The 20,376-nt window shown below is 41.1% G+C and overlaps 3 protein-coding genes and 1 long non-coding RNA gene across 8 annotated transcripts; 3 read left to right on the top strand and 1 right to left on the bottom strand.

Moving 5' to 3' along the window:
* The first annotated feature begins 140 nt into the window (after window positions 1–140).
* On the top strand, window positions 141–4,875 carry LOC106588382 (proteasome subunit beta type-7). Its single transcript, XM_014177299.2, has 8 exons — window positions 141–630; window positions 2,450–2,543; window positions 2,648–2,745; window positions 2,912–3,052; window positions 3,299–3,414; window positions 3,658–3,716; window positions 3,796–3,947; window positions 4,068–4,875. Exons 1-8 carry the CDS (start codon window positions 566–568, stop codon window positions 4,177–4,179), a joined length of 837 nt encoding a protein of 278 aa, XP_014032774.1. The 5' UTR covers window positions 141–565; the 3' UTR covers window positions 4,180–4,875.
* Window positions 2,555–15,336, bottom strand: LOC106588388 (uncharacterized). The gene is made up of 3 exons (XR_001324650.2): window positions 15,071–15,336; window positions 3,772–3,928; window positions 2,555–3,072 (listed from the first exon to the last, which is right to left on the bottom strand). It is a non-coding gene; the product is annotated as an uncharacterized lncRNA (long non-coding RNA).
* On the top strand, window positions 4,958–12,854 carry LOC106588385 (histone H3-like centromeric protein A). Of its 5 annotated transcripts, XM_045709641.1 has the most exons (7): window positions 4,968–5,054; window positions 6,086–6,194; window positions 7,061–7,099; window positions 7,318–7,498; window positions 9,116–9,246; window positions 9,725–9,799; window positions 12,259–12,854. In XM_045709641.1, the coding sequence occupies exons 4-7, from the start codon at window positions 7,366–7,368 to the stop codon at window positions 12,385–12,387; spliced, it is 468 nt and encodes a 155-aa protein (XP_045565597.1). In that variant the 5' UTR covers window positions 4,968–5,054; window positions 6,086–6,194; window positions 7,061–7,099; window positions 7,318–7,365; the 3' UTR covers window positions 12,388–12,854. The 5 variants fall into 5 exon arrangements, with proteins under 5 accessions (XP_014032777.1, XP_045565597.1, XP_014032779.1 ...); XM_014177302.2 differs by lacking the exon at window positions 6,086–6,194 and having other exon boundaries at window positions 4,958–5,054; XM_014177304.2 differs by lacking the exon at window positions 6,086–6,194 and having other exon boundaries at window positions 4,991–5,054; window positions 7,357–7,498.
* Window positions 15,337–17,767: 2,431 nt separating the features above from the next.
* qrfp (pyroglutamylated RFamide peptide) lies at window positions 17,768–18,603 on the top strand. The gene has a single exon (XM_045709640.1). The coding sequence runs from the start codon at window positions 17,789–17,791 to the stop codon at window positions 18,302–18,304; it is 516 nt and encodes a 171-aa protein (XP_045565596.1). The 5' UTR covers window positions 17,768–17,788; the 3' UTR covers window positions 18,305–18,603.
* Window positions 18,604–20,376: the final 1,773 nt, after the last annotated feature.

Consider the following 20,376-nt stretch of genomic DNA (forward strand, 5'->3'; position numbering starts at 1 on the left):
TTTTGATATTTTAACCTGCGTTTCGGTGATCGCGTTTTGTGTAGGGGCGCAAAATAATTGTATGCACGATGGCGCACGCGCGCAGCCGGTTTGGGTTCCGTGTTACCATTTTTCAGTTAATGGAGTAGGGACACCCAAGGATCCCATTCCTATCAACCAGCCATTGAGAATCCATTTTGTTCTGTTTTGACAAGATGGGATACAGTTTCAGATTGGACTTTTTGCAGCAAGTTAGAATTTACGTAGCAGGTTAGGAGGATTAGGTTAGAAGGCTTAGCTCAAATTAAAAACAAATCAACTTTTGAAGTTAATTTGACAAGCTGTAACCCTTCTAGCCATGACAATGTTGTGCTCCCTGTCCTATACTGTATTTTGATTCGTCTGAGGCGGTGTTAAAATTGAAAGTGAAAGTTCACCCCACGAAACGCTGACACATCCAACCGAGACAGTTTACCGTGTAAGCGTTTAACAAAGTAAAAGGGGTTGAAAAGTAAAGTGCAGTAGGCTCTCTCCTTTCACCTGAGGGTTCTCGAGTTGTGGATTCGTTCGCCCATCTTGATTGAAGATGCTCCATAATTCTCGACCTCCCCAACCTCAAAGCGCTGGTTTTTCCTTTGAGAACACTCGCAGGTGAGTTAATTTCTTAGTGGTCCACAGGGTAATTTGAGAAACATTTACTGCAATTCATTTTTTATGTATTGTGACTTGAGGTGGATGTCAGGGGTTCGAGTTAAGACCATAACATTGATCGAGACCCAATTTGCGCACAATTAAAGGGCAACTCCACCACTTTTCAACCTAATTTTCATTCTCTGCACAATACCAATGTCAACCAGAGGCTTTTGGGAGGAACTATACGAGGACTGGCTGATTGTAATGGCATTAAACATATGGCAACCACGTTTGACTCCGTTCCATTTTTTTCCATTCCACCAACTACAATGAGCCCACCCTCCTATAGTCCAAAGGAGGCTGGTTGGAGGAGCTAACATGTGTGAAAAGGGCACATTTTCTTTTTTGTAGTAAGAAATATATAAAGTTATACCAGATGACATCAAAAGTTAAAACATTTTCAAACAATGAGATTCACGGGGATGTGGAAAGCAAGAAAATACCTTCCCTTGTTGCAGGTTTTGAAAATCACTTTACTTTTAATCCTACCCTGTGATTAAACAATTTTCTAGCCTTTAACTTTTTAACCACAGATCATAGAAACAGTTTATACAAGCATTTCACTACACCTACAATAACATCTGCTAAATATGTGTGACCAATAACTTTTTTTTTTTAGACAGGTTTTGTGCTGGAGATGATTGAGGTTAAAAAGTGACAGAATTTTCCTTTTAATTTTCTGAATTTTATTCAATTTGTCTGGTTGTGTAAAATTGTGAACATACCGAAAAATAATGAACAACATTGCAGTTTAAAACAGGATAATCACTGTAGGCCTACATTGTTACCATGTAAATAGTTTTAGAGACAGTAGAGGAAGATTTCCTGAATTTCTGGTTTTAGTAGGCTTATGTTTATAGCCTGACAGTTTTTTTGGGGGGGCCTGATATCGTTTTTTGGGGGGGGGCAAAACTTACCGATATCTGCCAATACTGTTTTACAGTGGGGAAATAAAAAAGTGTAATTTTTCCACACTGAATGCTCATAAATTGCCATCCAAAAGAGTCCAATAACTATGCTTCACATTTTGATTTCATACATTGTGACAATGACACATGAGAATGCCCATAAGTGTTCAGATCAGCATGAGATTTACTTTTTTCATCCAATGAATTGAATGTCTTATTGGTGGCGTTATCGGCTGATACGGTAGTGTTATGGCCAATATCGGCAGATATCTAAAAATCTAATTGTATTTGTCACGTGCTGAAGACAACAGGTGTAGACCTTACCTTGAAATGCTTACTTAAAAGCCCTTAACCAACAAATTAAGAAAAAGTCATATTTACTACAAGTTTTAAAGTAACACAAAATAACCAGGCTATATACAGGGGGTACCGAGTCAATGTGCAGGGGTTAACAGGTTAGTCGAGGTAATTGAGCCAATATGTACATGTAGGTAGGGGTAAAGTGACTATGCATAGATAAAACAGCAAGTAGCAGTAGCGTAAAAAAAAAAAAAGGGAGGGGGGGGGTTGCAAATAGTACAGCCATTTGATTAACTGTTTGATATTCTTATGGCTTGGGGGCAGAAGCTGTTAAGGAGCCTTTTGGACCTAGACTTGGCGCTAAGGTACCGCTTGCCGTGTGGTAGCAGAGAATTCTGAGTAGGGTGGCTGGAGTCTTTGACAAATTTTTAGGGCCTTCCTCTGACTTGTATAGAGGTGCTGGTGGCAGGAAGCATGGCCCCAGTGATCGGCCGGGCTCTGCTTAGGCCAACACAAAGCCAGCTTCTCTAAATATACCCAACATTGCATAATAAGTTCTCAATTTGCAGGAATGCTGTGTTGGAAGGGAATTTGTCAGAGCTTGGTTACAGTTCTCCTAAGGCAAGGAAGACTGGAACCACCATCGCTGGCATAGTATTCAAGGTGAGAATCAGTCATTATATATTTTCTGTTTACTGTGATGTAGTGGTCTCAGGATTGAGCTCAGCACAAAGTATGATTATAGTTTGCGTTTCCTCCTGCCACAGGATGGGGTGATACTTGGAGCTGACACAAGAGCCACTGATGACATGGTGGTAGCTGACAAGAATTGCATGAAGATCCACTACATTGCTCCCAACATCTAGTAAGTGCCACAAAGAATACACCTTGTACAGTATAATAGTGTAGCTTGTATAACCCATATGTAGTTGAGCATCAGCCCCTGTACAATGGTATGCACAGACTGGGGCTTTTGTTGATGTCTATTTGAACCACCATGTTTCACCCACTAATCTCAATTTTTATTGTAGCTGTTGTGGAGCAGGTGTGGCTGCAGATGCTGAAGTCACCACTCAGATGATGTCATCCAATGTGGAGCTGCACTCACTCAGCACAGGACGTCCTCCCCTTGTTGTCATGGTTACCCGACAACTGAAACAGATGCTCTTCAGGTGAGAGAGCATGAGTGAGTCTGTGACAATGGGAAAATAAGACATCTACAGTGGCCATTCTCATAACATTGTTTGCATGCTGACAATCTAGTTACTTTCCAGACCATAATAGAAAACTGCCACAATAGTGCCTTCATCAATATCAAATCCCGCATTTGATTACAATTTTATCACAAACATTGATGATGCTATTACATTGTAGCTCTCTACACCTAAATTGTGGCTTCTGCCATGCTTCCATTCCAGGTACCAGGGACATATTGGCTCCTCTCTGATTGTTGGAGGTGTGGATGTGACTGGCGCTCACCTCTACAGTGTCTACCCACACGGCTCCTATGACAAACTACCATTCCTTACTATGGGTATTGATCTCCATTTGTTTATCTAGTCAATGCTTGACTTTATCAGCGATGGAGACTTTTTTTTTTGCACCATGTCCTTGTGTTTCAGTCCAGCATAATCAGATGGATGCCTGTCTTGTTTGTCTTTGGTAATCATCTGCCATCAAATAATTAATCTGGGCCGTGGGAAGAGCTTCTAATGGTAAGTTGTATTGAATATTGAAACATTAGAAAAAGGTAACAGTACTGCCGTTGTATTTGCAGGTTCAGGAGCAGGTGCAGCTATTTCTATCTTTGAAGACAGATACAGACCAAACATGGAGGTGAGATGCAGTTATTTTTCATTGAACAGTTAATTTCATCCAATGTATTGCTCACCTGTCTTATCTGTCTCTTGCTCAGCTGGAAGAGGCTAAAAAGCTGGTGCGGGATGCCATTGCTGCTGGGATTTTCTGTGACTTGGGCTCTGGCAGTAACGTGGACCTGTGTGTCATCACTCAGGCAGGGGTTCAGTACCTTAGGAGCTATGACCAACCTGCCCAGAAGGGGAAAAAGTGAGCCATACAAGTTTCTACTGGGCTACAACCAACACAAATGTGTGATTATTACTTGATTATTCATAATGGGAATTACAATATACTGTAAATATTTCCTTTCTCTTTGCCCATTTCCAGAGAAGGACAGTACAAGTACAAGCCTGGCACCACTGCAGTTTTAACAAAGACCGTCACACCCCTGCCTCTGGACGTCGTTGATGAATCAATTCAGCTTATGGACGCTCAGTAAAATCTATGCTGCTGCAGGCGTTATCAAATCCACATGAATTCCAAAACTCATTAGTAAAAATGTCTACTTTAATTCTAAATCCTGACCGGTACTTACTACCAAAATACAACTAATGCATTTAGATGTTTTTATTAAACCTATTAGGACAGGGCTGCCCAACCTTCTTCCTGGAGATCTACAGTCCTGTGGGTTTTCAGTCCAATCCTACTTTAACAAGCCTGATTCTGCTAATTAGCTGCTCAACAAGACCTTAATTAGCTGAATCAGATATGCTAAATTAGGGTTGGACTGAACCTACAGGACAGATCTCCAGGAAGAGAGTTGGGCAGCCCTGCTTCTACCAGAACATGCATGCAATAGTACAGCACAGTCACTATGATAACTCCACACCTGAATCTGTTGAATATGCCTGTATAATTGTTCTTACACCAGCCTGCCCAGAGCTGCTGCCCAGAGCTACAACTGAGCTGCCCAGAGTTACAAAGCTACTTTGTTATATTACTAGAGTATGACATACTACTGCTAGATATGCTGTTACTAGTGTAACAAAGATTTTTATAGCCAACCGATGCTTCACATTTATACGTCAGGTGAAATTTCTGGCTCATTGTTGTATCTGTGATTGTACGTTAACGTCATGTTAAATCACATGCTCGAGCTGACTGATTTACCCAATAAACGAGCAGCTTCACTTTCTCTAACACCACCCATTGGAGTAACGGTAAACAAGGCGTTTTCATACGCCCATCGATACATCTCATTGGTTCTGCGACTAAGGAGCGTCGTTTGAATTTCTGTCACATTGGTTCAGGGAGAGGTTTAGTCTTTGGTGCATTGTTGACAAAAAGCTCTTTACATAAGATTTATATCGGCTGGTAAGTGTGGAATTTCGACACGTTCAAAAATGATGCTAGCTCTGTATGGTTTGCTTAGTTTGCGGTGGCATGCTTGCTCAATAGCTAGCTAATTAGTAGCTAACTAATTTATTAGATGCAAAGCTCTACGAAGAACTTGTTACTTAACGTTAGCTTTCTTACCTCCCGAAAATGAACGTGCTAGTTACCGTATTTTAATTCTTGATTTACAATTCTATGGGTTCAACCCGATGCTAACTAGATAATGTAAGTAGCTTGTGGCGAATTGGCTAACTATCTGCTTGTTACCTTTTGAGTAAATGCGGGTTTGCATTGTTTCCAGTTTGGCCCTGGTTGAGTTCAGAGGCATATCCAGGACGGTGCAACGTTACAGAACGTTCAGACACTTAACGTTAAGCTGTTTTCTAGCGGTAGGTCCATAAGAATGAGCTAATGATGCGCGATTTCGCATCTCTTGTCAGGATACTGTACTGAGGAGCTAGCCAACAACACAGCTACGACAATCATTTCAAACTGAAACTGGAAATACAGCCATCTAGCTGCCTTTTAGTTTGAACTGTTTTCTATAGACATTCCTTTGTCTATATCCTGAATAGTTATAACAGCTAATTAATGATTTGGACAGGCTAAGAAAAGCTGACTGTCTCATCCCAGCTTTTTCATTAGTGACAACTGAAGATCGAATTTCAATATTGAAACAGTTTTGCAAATGTCGGAGACACTGACAGCAAGGTTTATAAAACCTCTGCTGTTAAATCAAATGCTTGTCTAACAGAAATGGGAGATGTCTAGATGCTTTTTTTATAGTAGAGATCAAGTTTATAAATTGCCTGGCTGGGCTGATGAGACAGTGGATTGCACAGTGAGATGGAACAGATTAAATAGGCATTTAAATGTCAGCTTTAGTTGGTGGTACTTTGTGGAACTGACACTGGCTGGAATGCGGTTTTAACCAATCAGCATCCAGGATTAGACCCATCCGTTGTATTATGTTTTATGTATAACAGATTGCTTATCTTCCGAACGTTCAGATGTAGTGAAGAACGTTGCACCTATCAGAACACCCCCCTGAACGTGACCCCACAATGTCATGCCTAAGCCTAACATGACACAGCCAGAGTTAGCATCTACCATGGTCTGGTAAGTGGGACCCTTGAGACAATCCTACCCTGAACCCTAACCTTGTCACTGAGGGGGTTTGATTAACCTGGCCCGGGGTACACCGGGCTATGGCCTTTTTAAATCAACCTTCTTTGTTTTTGATAACTTGTTTTGGCTTGGCTAGCTAATATAGTGTGGTATTAATGATGCGGCAACACCAGATCAACAGCATCAGCTTTTTGGCCAACTGCCCCGGTTCTTAGAGGTGGACAGCGGTGTGAGGTGATGCAGAGGCTCGCCTCGTAGGGGGCTTTTCCGGACTGCTGCTGAGGAGTAGTGGTTATACTGCTGCTTTTACAGTCGCTGAAGCCTCGCCCAAGTGGTTGCTACAATTCAGTAGTGGACGATCCAGGAACTGTGAACATCAAAGACGACGAGGTGCCCGATGAAGAGCTCCGTGGCCTGTTTGTTAGATGTTTTTACCTACCTCCCTGGCTGCTCCATCTATGCTCCATCTGCTCAAGATACTACTTTTCCGAAATTGCCTATCATCTAATGCTGTTGAAGACCATCACCCAAGAACTGACACATGTTGTTTTTTAAGCGACTTTGAGATTCTACTTGTTTTTAATTATTATTTTTTTTAAATGTATTTAACTAGGCAAGTCAGTTAAGAACAAATTCTTATTTACAATGATGGCCTAGGAACAGTGGGTTAACTGCCTTGTTCAGGGGCAGAACGACAGATTTTTACCTTGTCAGCTCGGGGATTCGATCTAGCAACCTTTCAGTTACTGGCCCAACGCTCTAACCACTAGGCTACCTGCTTCCCCTTTTGTAATGAAAAGCGCTATATAAAATGTATTATTACACATGCATAATTATGTCACTTTTGTCTTGAACAGAATTCGCTGTCGGACAGAGGGGCACCTGGCTCACTCCTGGTAGGCAGCCCGGTTCCAAATCGATTTTTATTTTTTCAGTATGCATTTTGAGTCCAACCCTTTCGATTCTTCTTTTTCAATATACACCATATGGCTAACAGGGTTGTGTGTGTGTGATGACATGCAAGATTAATGACGAAGACCATGCAAACCTATATGGTCAATACTGGAGCAAGTCACAACGCATTTACTTTTCTCTATCTCCTCTTCACTATCAGGCAACAGTTTGGCTTCATTGACACTGTTTTGTGAACTAGTATTGGAGGATGCCCCGTCGCGATCCTGACGTTTCTTCTGCAAGCCGGCGCAAGGGTGCAGTACCCAAGCGTCGGCCTCCAGCCTCCACCGCGACTGCTTCAACATCAAAGGCAAAGGCACCACGGCTGAGCGGACCATCGGGTGAGGGGAATAGGGAGAAGGGGGAATGTGGGTTGGACTCATGGCTTCTCAATGCTTACACTGAAGCAAACTGTTTTTGTTTAGCTATGTACGGTGCATTCGGAAATTATTCAGACCTTGACTTTTTCCACATTTTGTTACGTTACAGCCTTATTCTAAAATTGAGTTTAAAAAAAAAATCCATGATCAATCTACACACAATACCCGATAATGACAAAGCAAAAACTGGTTTTTAGAAATTTTAGCAAATGTATTAAATAAAAAAAAAACTGAAATAATACATTTACACAAGTATTCACCCTTTACTCAGTACTTTGTGGATTCACCTTTGGCAGCGATTACAGCCTATGTTCAGGTCTCTCCAGAGATGTTCAAGTCTGGGCTCTGGCTGGGCCACTCAAGGACATTCAGAGACTTGTCCCGAAGCCACTCCTGTGTTGATTTGGCTGTGTGCTTAGAGTTGTTGTCCTGTTGGAAGGTGAACCTACTCCCCATTCTGGGGTCCTGAGCACTCTGGTGCAGGTTTTCATCAAGGATCTCTCTGTACTTTGCGCTGTTCATCTTTCCCTCGATCCAGACTAGTCTCCCAGTCCCTGCCGCTGAAAAACATCCCCACAGCATGATGCTGCCACCACCATGCTTCACCGTAGGGATGGTGCCAGGTTTCCTCCAGACGTGACACTTGGCATTCAGGTCAAAGAGTTCAATCTTGGTTTCATCAGACCAGAGTATCTTGTTTCTCATGGTCTGAGAGTCCTTTAGGTGCCTTTAGGCAAACTCCAAATGGACTGTCATGTGTCTTTTACTGAGGAGTGGCTTCCGTCTGGCCACTCTACCGTAAAGGCATGATTGGTGGAGTGCTGCAGACATTGTTGTACTTCTGGAAGGTTCTCCCATCTCCACAGAGGAACTCTGGAGCTCGTGTCATAGTGACCATCGGGTTCTTGGTCACCTCCCTGACCAAGGCCCTTCTCCCCCAATTGCTCAGTTTGGCCGGACGGCCAGCGTTAGGAAGAGTCTTGGTGGTTCCAAACTACTTCCATTTAAGAATGTTGGATCTTCAATTGCTGCAGAAATGTTTTGGTACCCTTCCTCAGATCTGCGCCTCGACACAATCCTGTCTCGGAGCTCTACACACAATTCCTTCAAGCTCATGGCTTGGTTTTTGCTCTGACATGCACTGTCAACTGTGGGGCCTTTTATATAGACAGGTGTGTACCTTTCCAAATCATGTCCAATCAATTGAATATACCACAGGTGGATTCCAATGAAGTTGTAGAAACATCTCAAGGATGATCAAAGGAAACCAGATGTACCTGAGCTGAATTTCGAGTCTCATAGCAAAGGGTCTGAATACTTGTGTAAATAAGGTATTTCTGTTTTTTATTTTTAATACATTTGCATGTATTAAAAAAACAGGTTTTGCTTTGACATTATAGGTATTGTGTGTAGATTTGAGGATAAAAAAAAAAAGCTGTGACATAACAAAATGTGGGAAAAGGGAAGGGCTCTGAATGCTTTATGAATGCACTGTATGTGACCACTAGTTGAAAGTGTTGCAATGAAGAATTATAAGGTTCTGTTATCATTGTTTAAAGATGATCTGGGTCCCTCTAGCCCCTGCAGGTCCAGCTCCCTCCCCGCAAAAAAAGAGAAGGTTTCGCCCTGGCAACCGAGCTCTGCTGGAAATTCGCAAGTACCAGAAAAGCACTGACTTGCTTTTGCGCAAGGGACCGTTTGCACGCCTGGTACGATGCCCCTGGTTCTGTCCTTTCTTGTCTGGTAGAGGTTGGTTAGCACATGGCTCCTGCGAACTGATTTTACAACCACCATTTTGTCTATAGTCACCTTACATTCTTAGATGGATGCTGCCACTGTTTGACAATACATTACTTGTTGATAATACATAGTTAGCCCAGTGAACTTGACCCTTTTTTTGGTTGCAAAATCAACAATTCTCCGCATATTATGCGAGAGCTTGCATATTTGACCAATCACCATACTATTACCGCATACAACAGTCAAATCATCGCAATATTATCTCACACAACTGACCAATCACCGTACTACAATAAGGGGGTTTGCAATTTTGACCAATTAAGCCACATGTCACCAAACATTCCCTTGTCAGTGCATTTTCTTGACAAGTTGGACAAAATCATTGCAAAATTACAGAATTGCCGCAGCAGTGAATTACAAGGTTGTTTACTCATGTTGACTACGCAGGTTCGGGAGGTGTGCCAGACTTATAGCAGGGACTTCATGAGATGGCAGGTGAACGCTCTTCTGGCCTTGCAGGAGGTATGTTGGTTCCCACTCCTGTGCTTATCTGAATAACTGTTATATCAATACTCAACCAGGGGTCTCCAACATTTTCTAGCATGAGAGCTACTTTATAAAAATGAAACAAGCTACACATTTTTCTCTAGCTTTCGAAAAAGCACATTCTTCTCTCCCCTGCCACTCTTCCCCAGCTCCTGAGTGTACAAGAGAAAATAGTGCGCTGTATTTTCTGTCAATATACTGTTTAAAAAAAAGAATGGTTAAATAAAACTCAAGAGGGGCACTATAAAATCGGATGAATTTTCTGTTTTAATTTGACTGTTTTTAGATTTATTTTTTAAATTGATGTGGTTTGTATGAATTGATTTGTGTGTAATTCCCCTTTAATTGCACATCTGGCCCTTTTAACCTCTCTCGGGTATGTGGGACGAAATCGTCCCACCTAGTCAACAGCCAGTGGAATCAAGTGGCACGATATTCAAAAACCTTAAAAATGCTATTATTTCAATTTCTCAAACATATGACTATTTTACACCATTTTAAAGACAAGACTCTCGTTAATCTAACCACATTGTCCGATTTCAAAAAGGCTTTACAACGAAAGCAAAACATTAGATTATGTCAGGAGAGTACCCAGCCAGAAATAATCACACACCCATTTTTCAAGCTAGCATATAATATCACAAAAACCAAAACCACAGCTAAATGCATCACTAACCTTTGATGATCTTCATCAGATGACACTCCTAGGACATTATGTTATACAATACATGCATGTTTTGTTCAATCAAGTTTATATTTATATCAAAAAACAGCTTTTTACATTAGCATGTGACGTTCAGAACTAGCAAACATACCGAAAACTTCTGGTGAATTTACTAAATTACTCACGATAAACATTCACAAAAAACATAATTATTTTAAGAATTATAGATACAGAACTCCTTTATGCAATCGCGGTGTCAGATTTTAAAATAGCTTTTCGGCAAAAGCACATTTTGCAATATTCTGAGTAGATAGCTCGCCATCACGGGCTAGCTAATTTGACACCCACCAAGTTTGGCGTTCACTAAACTCAGAATTACTATAAGAAAAATTGGATTACCTTTGCTGTTCGTCAGAATGCACTCCCAGGACTTCTACTTCATCCACAAATGTTGTTTTGGTTCAAAATAATCCATAGTTATGTTCAAATATCCTCTGTTTTGTTCTTGCGTTCAAGACACTATCCGAACGGTGACGCGCGGACGCATGTCGTGACAAAAAAATTCAAAATATTCCATTACCGTACTTCGAAGCATGTCAAACGCTGTTTAAAATCAAATTTTCTCGTAAAATAGCGATAATATTCCGACCGGGAGACGTCGTTTTCGTTCAAAGACTGAAAGAAGAAAATGGACTCTTCATGTGCACGCGCGCACCCGTGTCATTGTTCTCAGATCGACCACTATCCAAATGCGCTACTGTTTTTCAGCCAGGGACTGCAGAGTCATCAACGTTCTGGCGCCTTCTGAGAGCCTATGGGAGCCTTAGAAAATGTCACGTTACAGCAGAGATCCTCTGTTTTCGATAAAGAGGCTATAGAAGGCCAAGAAATGGTCAGAGAGGGCACTTCCTGTACAGAATCTTCTCAGGTTTTGGCCTGCCATATGAGTTCTGTTATACTCATAGACACCATTCAAACAGTTTTAGAAACTTTAGGGTGTTTTCTATCCAAATCAAACAGTTATATGCATATTCTAGTTTCTGGGCAGGAGTAATAACCAGATTAAATCGGGTACGTTTTTTATCCGGATGTGAAAATACTGCCCCCTACCCTAGAGAGGTTAAATGCGCATCTAGTGTGCCGGTCTAGTGATGTTTCTGTACTGCTGCTGCCTATTTCATGGCAAAGTTTGCAAATAAGCTTACTTTGCAGTTAACATTCAATTGAGAAGGTTTTGGGGAAAGTATTTCTGTCAACCCACAAGACTGTTATCACATCAACTGGCAGTGGCTACACATGGAGTGATAGACAAACGCCCGCACCACACCGGGGGAAAAAAGAGGCAATATTGCTGGAAATTAATTGGCATATATTGTGTTAAGTTTGGCTTTTTAAGCCAATAGTGGCTAACCAGCGGTGGGATGTCAATGTTGCATTGGTTAAATAATAGCTGGGAGTTTGCGGTGTCTGATACTTGTGAGATTTGTTTTTGACAGTTTGTGGTGGAACACGTGACAATTGCAGCTACTGGTAGCTCGCGATCGACATGTTGGAGACCTCTGCTCTAAACCCTTCTTACAGTTTAAAATGATTATAACATCATAGTACACAGTTTAAAATGATTATAACATCATAGTACACATTATTATTTGTATTTTTTCCATATTTGCATAAAAAAAAAATCTCCTCTGCTTTTTTTGTATCCCTATTAATTGTGTTGTCAATATGAACGTTTGCTGGTCCTTGTTTGACACCATTATTTCTCTTCCAGGCTGCAGAGGCTTTCCTCGTTTTACTGTTTTCCGACGCCTACCTGTGTACCATCCACGCCAAGCGTGTAACGCTGTTCCCCCGTGACATTCAGCTTGCCCGGCGAATTCGAGGAGTGGATGATCTCTGAGAATGCTCAGATGAGCAGTTTGGCTTGGGATGGGGTCTGTTGTAGCCTCTTTTTTTTCACTCAAGCTCAGCCAAGGTGACCTTGGATCATGGACCATGGGGTGTTGAGGACCTAACAATGCTATGTTTTGATGCAAAGCATTAGTGGATCTAATTTGCCCCAAACATACATGCATTATGTTCATGCCAGTTATAACCTCTGTATATTCTATAACAAAATGCTAACTCAGGCAAAGACTATTGACCAATGTTTTGCATTTAGAAACACATATTTTCATTGTACATTGTGAAGGGACAACACTGTGTTGGGTATACTGCTTTAGTTCATCTGTGTTTTGGACCTCATGGTACCTAAGCCAAGTTAGTATACTGGTAAAATCTGTAAAATATTAGATTTTCTGTAAATAATTTTTAGATAAATTGTTTTCATGTTGGATTTTAAATAAATGTTTTTATTCAGTACGAAAACAATTAGAAATGGCTCACATTTGTATACCTCTGTTTCATATGTGCAGGGATAAAATCGTAGAATTACATGTAGTGGATTATATGATGTCTATGGACAACCTGCTAATGACACATTCTGTAATGAAGGGTGGTGACCCATACAGCTATTGTAGCACTACAGTTCCATTCCTTAGAACCTGGACATTAGTTTCTTTCATGTTAACCTGTTATTTGTCATGCCCAATTATAACATGTCTCTGGTGTTTGTGTGCATGTGGTTTCATCCACCACCTTTTGTCTCATTGTATTTTCATCTGACGGTGTGGTGTTGCCAGATGCCCCTTTAGGCTCTCCCTTTTTTAATTGGTCTCTTGGGACAGCTTTCTGCTGCCTCCTGGCCCCTGATCTGTCTGATTTCCCAGCAGGCAGCCAATCAGATATTTTCACACCTGCCTGGAACAGCTTCAGATGGTCCTGTTTACAGGTGTGCTAGGGCATCACCTGTGACCGCGAAACACACTGGGCAAAATTTTTTTTGAGTTAGATGTTTAAACAGCGCAGCATCCCTTTAATGGCGAGGATTTTTTTTGAGTCAAATAGAAGGCGTTCATGTATTCACATGGACAGAGAATAATACTGTTTATTCAAGTGCCATAATGTACATTAATGCATTTTAAAGGGGATATTATTCATGGATCCAAAATAAGTGCATTGAGTCCTATATCGACATAACCTGAAAGGCCGCTCAGCAAGGAAGAAGCCACTGCTCCAAAACCGCCATAAAAAAAGCCAGACTACAGTTTGCAACTGCACATGGGGACAAAGATAGTACTTTTTGGAGAAATGTCCTCTGGTCTGATGAAACAAAAATATAACTGTTTGGCCATAATGACTATCGTTATGTTTGGAGGAAAAAGAGGGAGGCTTGCAAGCCGAAGACCACCATCCCAACTGTGAAGCACGGGGGTGGCAGCATCATGTTGTGGGGGTGCTTTGCTGCAGGAGGGACTGGTGCACTTCACAAAATAGATGGCATCACGAGGAAGGAAAATTATGTGGATATATTGACGCAACATCTCAAGACATCAGTCAGGAAGTTAAAGCATGGTCGCAAATGGACAATGACCCCAAGCATACTTCCAAAGTTGTGGCAAAATGGCTTAAGGACAACAAATTCAAGGTATTGGAGTGGCCATCACAGCCCTGACCTCAATCCCATAGAAAATGTGTGCGAGCAAGGAGGCCTACAAACCTGACTCAGTTATACCAGCTCTGTCAGGAGGAATGGGCCAAAATTCACCCTACTTATTGTTGGAAGCTTGTGGAAGACTACCCGAACAGTTTGACCCAAGTTAAACAATTTAAAGGCAATGCTACCAAATACTAATTGAGTGTATGTAAACTTCTGACACACTGGGAATGTGATGAAAGAAATAAAATCTGAAAGAAATCATTCTCTCTGCTATTATTCTGACATTTCACATTCACAAATAAAGTGGTGATCCTAACTGACCTAAGACAGGGAATTTTTAATTGGATTAAATGTCAAGAATTGTGAAAAACTAAGTTTAAGTGTTTATGGATTAGGTGTATGTAAACTTCTGACTTCAACTGTAGGTTGTATTTTATTTACTCGTTGTCTAAAAGCATTTTTCAACAGATCAGATAGCTCAGTTAAATCTGAGAAGTCGTACCTTACTAGACTGCTTTTAGCAGACCAGGGGCCGGATTCACAAAACCTTCAGTATAAATTTCTTCTTAACTGCCATTTTTTACTTAACTGTAGACTTAAGAAGAAAGTTAAGCAAAGTTGCTATTCCTCAATAAAGTTCTTGGAAATGTTAAGGTTTTTCCTAAGTTTCTTCCTAAGAAAAAAGTTAAGAATTAATAGGATTCTTGAAAATAATGCTTTGGGATTTCTTCTTGGAAATTTACTTAACTTTAGGACAGCTAAACCCTTGTATTGAGACGAATGGGTACTTTTGTAATTGTTAATGTTTTCTTGCGCCACACAAACAGTTGGCTACCGGATATTTAAATACAGCAAGAATACAAATTAAACACGCATTATCTAGCTAGCTAGTAATTAACAATATATTACAATATTCTAGAAGTGTTAAATAGGTAGCGCTATCTTGTCAATTTGCAAAGAAGAACTTGGCTAACTTTAGCATCGTTAGCTTTGTTGGCTATAATGTCTTTACACGTTAGATGGCTAACGTAGCTAATTAACTTACCGGTCACGCAGTACCTCTACCACCATATCTATGATGGACGACACCTTCTCCTCCAGCTGGTCCACATGAACGGTCTCTCAGCTCCCTTCTTCTTAGCAGCCGACTTGATGTCGGACCACTTCTTTTTTACGGCGTCACTGTCCCTTGCCATACCCCCGAAGGCAGAGACCGACTCGGCCACTCTCGCCCATCCTCTCTTTTTGGTCTCAAGTCTCCCCAACAGCAACCTTTTCCTGGCGGCTATTTCCTCCACCATCACTTCAAGCTCTTGTTTACTGGAGATTTTATTAAGCTTTCCTTGTTTATCCATTTTTGGTTTTGATGTACAGTAGCTAACGTTAGTCTGATGGCTATAATGTGTGAAAAAAATGTTTTTGTTTGTGTAAAGGGTTTGCGAGCCAACTAAAACATTTTTATTCTCGAGACATAAAGCAAAAAAATAAATGTAATAAAATTGAAATATCAACACTTTAGTGGGCCAAATCCTATCATCCCTGTCACGTAAGATTATTTACTGGTTTCAAGCACGTCACTAATGTCAATGCCACATAAGAAGATATTTACGAAGTTCCTAAGAAAACGATGAATTCCTAAGAACATTTTTGATGAATTGCATTTACGAACTATCTTATGAACTTCTTATTTTTTTTCTTAAGCAGCTTAAGTTTTTTCGTAAGTAATGTTTTGTGAATCCAGCCCCAGGTTTAGTTCAGATCATACTACAATCCTCTTAGATATGCTCCGGAACTTTGGCAATTAGTATTTTTTTTAAACCTCCTTTGGGCTGGATGTTTCAATGTGTAGTTCATTCATGATCAATGAGCAGAATTTTTTTTTTTTTTTTTAATTTACCCATATTTTACCAGGTAAGTTGACTGAGAACACATTCTCATTTACAGCAACGACCTGGGGAACAGTTAAAGGGGATGAATGAGCCAATTGTAAACTAGGTATGATTAGGTGACTGTATGATGTCCAGATTGGGAATTTAGCCAGGACACTGGGGTTAACAGCCCGACTCTTACAATAAGTGCCATGAGATCTTTAGTGACCACAGAGAGTCAGGACACCCGTTTGACACCCCATCCAAAAGACAGCACCCTACACAGGGCAATGTCCCCAATCTCTGCCTTGGGGTATTTTTTTTGGAGTAGAGAGTGCCTCATACTGGCCCTCCAACACCACCTGGTCTCCCATCCAGGACCAACCCTGCTTAGCTTCAGAAACAAGCCAGCAGTGGGATGTAGGGTGGTATGCTGTTTCACCTCAACTGGTGACAAAATTCCTAGTTTGAAAGCGACTTTTTTCTGGAAGCTGCAGAGCAACATTTTCCTCAACATGGCCCATAACAGCCCCTAGCAATTTGAGTTTCAGCCAATGAGCTTCATCCCCTTGCCATTTGAGTAACAGCAAGTGAGATGCACACAGCAGAACGAGAGAGGGAGCGCATATCTGCACACACAGGACATAGGAAGCAATTTTCAGGGCCCACTTTTGGCTTGTAATTACTACTTTCAGAACTACTGGCTAAAAAGTATACAAAAGTACCAGAGAATTTCTTTGAAAGGAGAATTTACTAAGCACACAGGACTGTCCTCTGTGAGGATAACCGCTCTGTTAAATAATTAATAAAATGTATAGTGTAGGTGTGACCTCAATAAACCACTTACGATTGCATAATACCAATTACCCACTGCCCAGAATAGGATATTTTGTAGACACCCAACAACACCAGACAATGACATGAACTTGGGTACCAATATACTGATAAGAAAACAAACAAAAACATTTGACTACCCATATAAAAATGAGGATCTTTACATGGCAAACAGAAAGCAAAAGAGAAGTTATCTTTCGTGTTGGAATGACGTTTTTACTAGAATCGTTCAATTGGGAAAAGTGACTGATCCAGAGTATTTATGAACTATGTCTGTAATGATTGGGATTATGTCAGGAACCGGACAATGGAATTCTTTCAGGTGTGTCTGTGTCCTCCCTGTGAGATGACCTTAATGACTGAGACCTTAAGGAGGTTTCTTCAAATCCTAATGATTCACTTCACAATCAAGCACAATAATTGGGCACTTTAGAGTCCATCAGTTAAGTAAGACCTGTTTCCAAGCCAGAAGAATGTAGATGTCAGAGTTGCGTTACACTTGTGCGTCAAGGGCCCGATGAACCAATCAGGGACAGAGGACACGATGCTGTCAGCTGATAAACTCTTAATTTATGGGGTATTTAAAGGGTCAGGGGAATGTCAAGGCAGAAACACTGAAAACTCTACAAGGTAAGCCAATGGATATATCAATGCTTATGTGGTTGGTATTAGGTGTGGATGTTGATATTCTGTTTATTTCTGTGTAATAATATTGTCAACAGGTACATATGATTCAGTGCTTACATAGTAAATAGTTCTAACTAAATATCTGTAGAAATCTGCATGTTAGGTGTGCATTTTGTGTGCTGCTGTCCTATCTTATCTAACCCACTTAGTGCTATTTCAGGGTAAAATTACATTTTTGTGGGGGAAGGAGGAATGCTCTGTTATGAAGTTGAGGTTTCTTGCCCCACACAGTTCATTTTGTATCATTCTTTAACAGGGCCCTAAGAATCAGGGCTTGCAAATATCTGGATAGGTTTGCAATTTATGATGCATTGACTCTATTTACATTTTGTGATTATTTTTCACAACTACTTTATCTTTCCAACAACCTATAGATGAGACTATCTTCGTTCCTTCTCTGTGCCTCTCAGCCGATGCTCACTCTTTTCTCACTGGCTCTGCTGGTTCCCATCCCTGGGGCACACGGGCACCCCCACTTCCCCCTTGCCATCCTGCCCACATTGGAGAACCCTGAGTGGGAGGCTGACTTACTCCAGCTCCAAGCCTCCCTCGATGTCCCAGGGGCTGTAGCTGCAGCGGGCCTCCGCTCTTGGGGGCAGCTGCTGGAGCTGGGACCAGAGGACCCACGCCTGGGCCTGCTCAGGGAGCTGGTGGCAGAGAACAGCTGGGGACAGAAGGGCTTGATGAGGGGCCAGAGGGGGGATCTGGAGAGGAGGCCGCTGGGTCCCTTCCCCGGTCACCCTATGGACACTCTGCACTACCAAGAGGGGGGAGAAGAGGAAGGAGAGGGGGGAGGAAAGAGGAACGAAGCTCTCACATCCATCGCCGGCGGGCTTCAGGCTTTCAACAGAGAGAAGGGAGGCTTCGGGTTCCGCTTCGGAAGGAAGTAAAAAAGGAGGGAGGGGTCAGGAAAAATAGGAGGCACTTGGACTTCTGGAGTGTGGGGAACTTGGAAACGGGTAAGGTAGAGGGCTGGAGGATGAAGATGATGAAGGGAGGGATGAGTTGACAGTAGAGATGTACTGATTGACACTTATGTCAGAGCAATCAATCAGTACATTATAATGAGATATGTATCATCAGAGAAAGATACTGACAAACTGATAAACAGAAAGTTTACCAAGTGGTCAGAAAATGTCTGTCAATGTATCATAATTGTTACATAATAAAATGATTGAGGGTATGTGAATGTTTATGTTATGTTGTCCATGATTTAAGACCTAAGGTGAAAAAGGTATTTTGATATCCTTTTTATTTTTTAAATTAAATGTCAAATTGCAATACAATAACAAATGAACATAGGACATCATTACACGTATATTTTCTCTTAAATTAAGAAACATAAAATATTATGAAAGCAAATAAACACCAAATAGAAATTACCACTCATGAATTGTCAGTTACAACATTTTCAAAAGTTTAAGTACGTCAAATAAAAATGAGAGTTGTAAGAATACATGTATTTATTTTTGTTCTTTACTTATTCTACAGACTTTATTAAATATTTAATTTCAAGTAAAACATATGCTATTATATCTTCATAGTCTATTTTTCTTCAGTATGACGCAATAGCATACATTCGCGGAAACCTCCTACACTCTATTTTACCTGACAACAGCTAGGTTAATTTCAGCCCTAGAAAATCATTGGCTAGTAGGGATGTGCATTCCGGCTCTTTTCAGTGAGTCGGCTCGTTCGGCTCAGCTCAACAAAAACAGCCGAATGTTTTGGCTCCCAAACGGCTATATATATGTTTTGTATTTTTTTGCAATAGTTTGACTGTGTGTTAAAACAATGTGTTAAAACAATTCTAATTAAATGATTAAATTAAATCATACTCTACCTTAACCACAATGTATTTAACAATGCATTGGTTTGTTATGAAAAATAATGTTATTTAACATTTGCATTTAAAGTGTTAAAGTTGCGTCCTGTTCGTTTCTGATATCAGAACAAAATAGTCAGCACATAGTAACTTCTGATTTAGCTGTACTTTAATTAATGCAAACACGTGTATGGTAAATATGTCGTTCGTATACGGTCTCTCTGTTATACCTCGCAGGGCAAACAGAAGAGGGCGTCACATTCTATTGTTCTCTCTTTTATACTCTGACAGAGATAGTTCCCGCTCAATGCTGGCCTGTCAGAGGGAGGAGGAGCGTGGTTTAAACTTGCTCATCCTAACATCGGCGTGCAGGCAGGTCCCAGCCTAGTGACGCACTTCCTGTCGCCGGGTGTCGTTCTTCCTGTCTTCAGCAGTTGATTTATCCGTAGTTTATATACTTAATATTGTATCATAGCTTCCCCGGTATATTATAAAGGTTATGCATACAAATAGCCAGTTCAACCCTAACAAAAGTATAACTTTTTAAATGTATATAAACAATGTGCAAATCTAACCATTCAAAACGAATACAATCTGAACAGCATAATAGAATATTGCACCATATCAAAGAAAAATAAATAATGTGCAAAACTGCAGCATCCCACTTAAAACATTCAACTGGATCGGACCTCCATTATGGCATCTGCTGAGAGATTCCTTCGTGCTGCATCCCCAGTTGCTCTCTCGCCAAACAGCATCCAAACAGTAGACGTTTGTGGCACCTCTGCTGGTGCTTCTACTCCATCTGATCCCTCTTCTTCCTGTTGCCCTGGTGCCTGAGCCAGCTGACTGCTGTGGCTGTCCCTCCCTGCTGCTGAGGTTATTCTTTGAAGAGCCTCATCAATTCCTCTGGCATCACTGAAGGCTAACTTCTTAAACCTGTGGTCAAGTGCAGCGGTTTCTGATAGCATGTGACTATATTCCATTTTGTGGAACTTTCTGTCCATTGATGAACATAGGGTGTCCATCAACTCTGTCACATGTCCTGTGGTTACATTTGCTTCTCTCTGGTGGCTGGCTGTGATTCGCTGCAGACCCTTACACAGGAGTATCATTTTTGAGGCTGTCACACAGCTG

This window comes from Salmo salar, chromosome ssa27 (genome assembly GCF_905237065.1).
Source record: "Salmo salar chromosome ssa27, Ssal_v3.1, whole genome shotgun sequence".
NCBI lineage: Eukaryota > Metazoa > Chordata > Actinopteri > Salmoniformes > Salmonidae > Salmo > Salmo salar.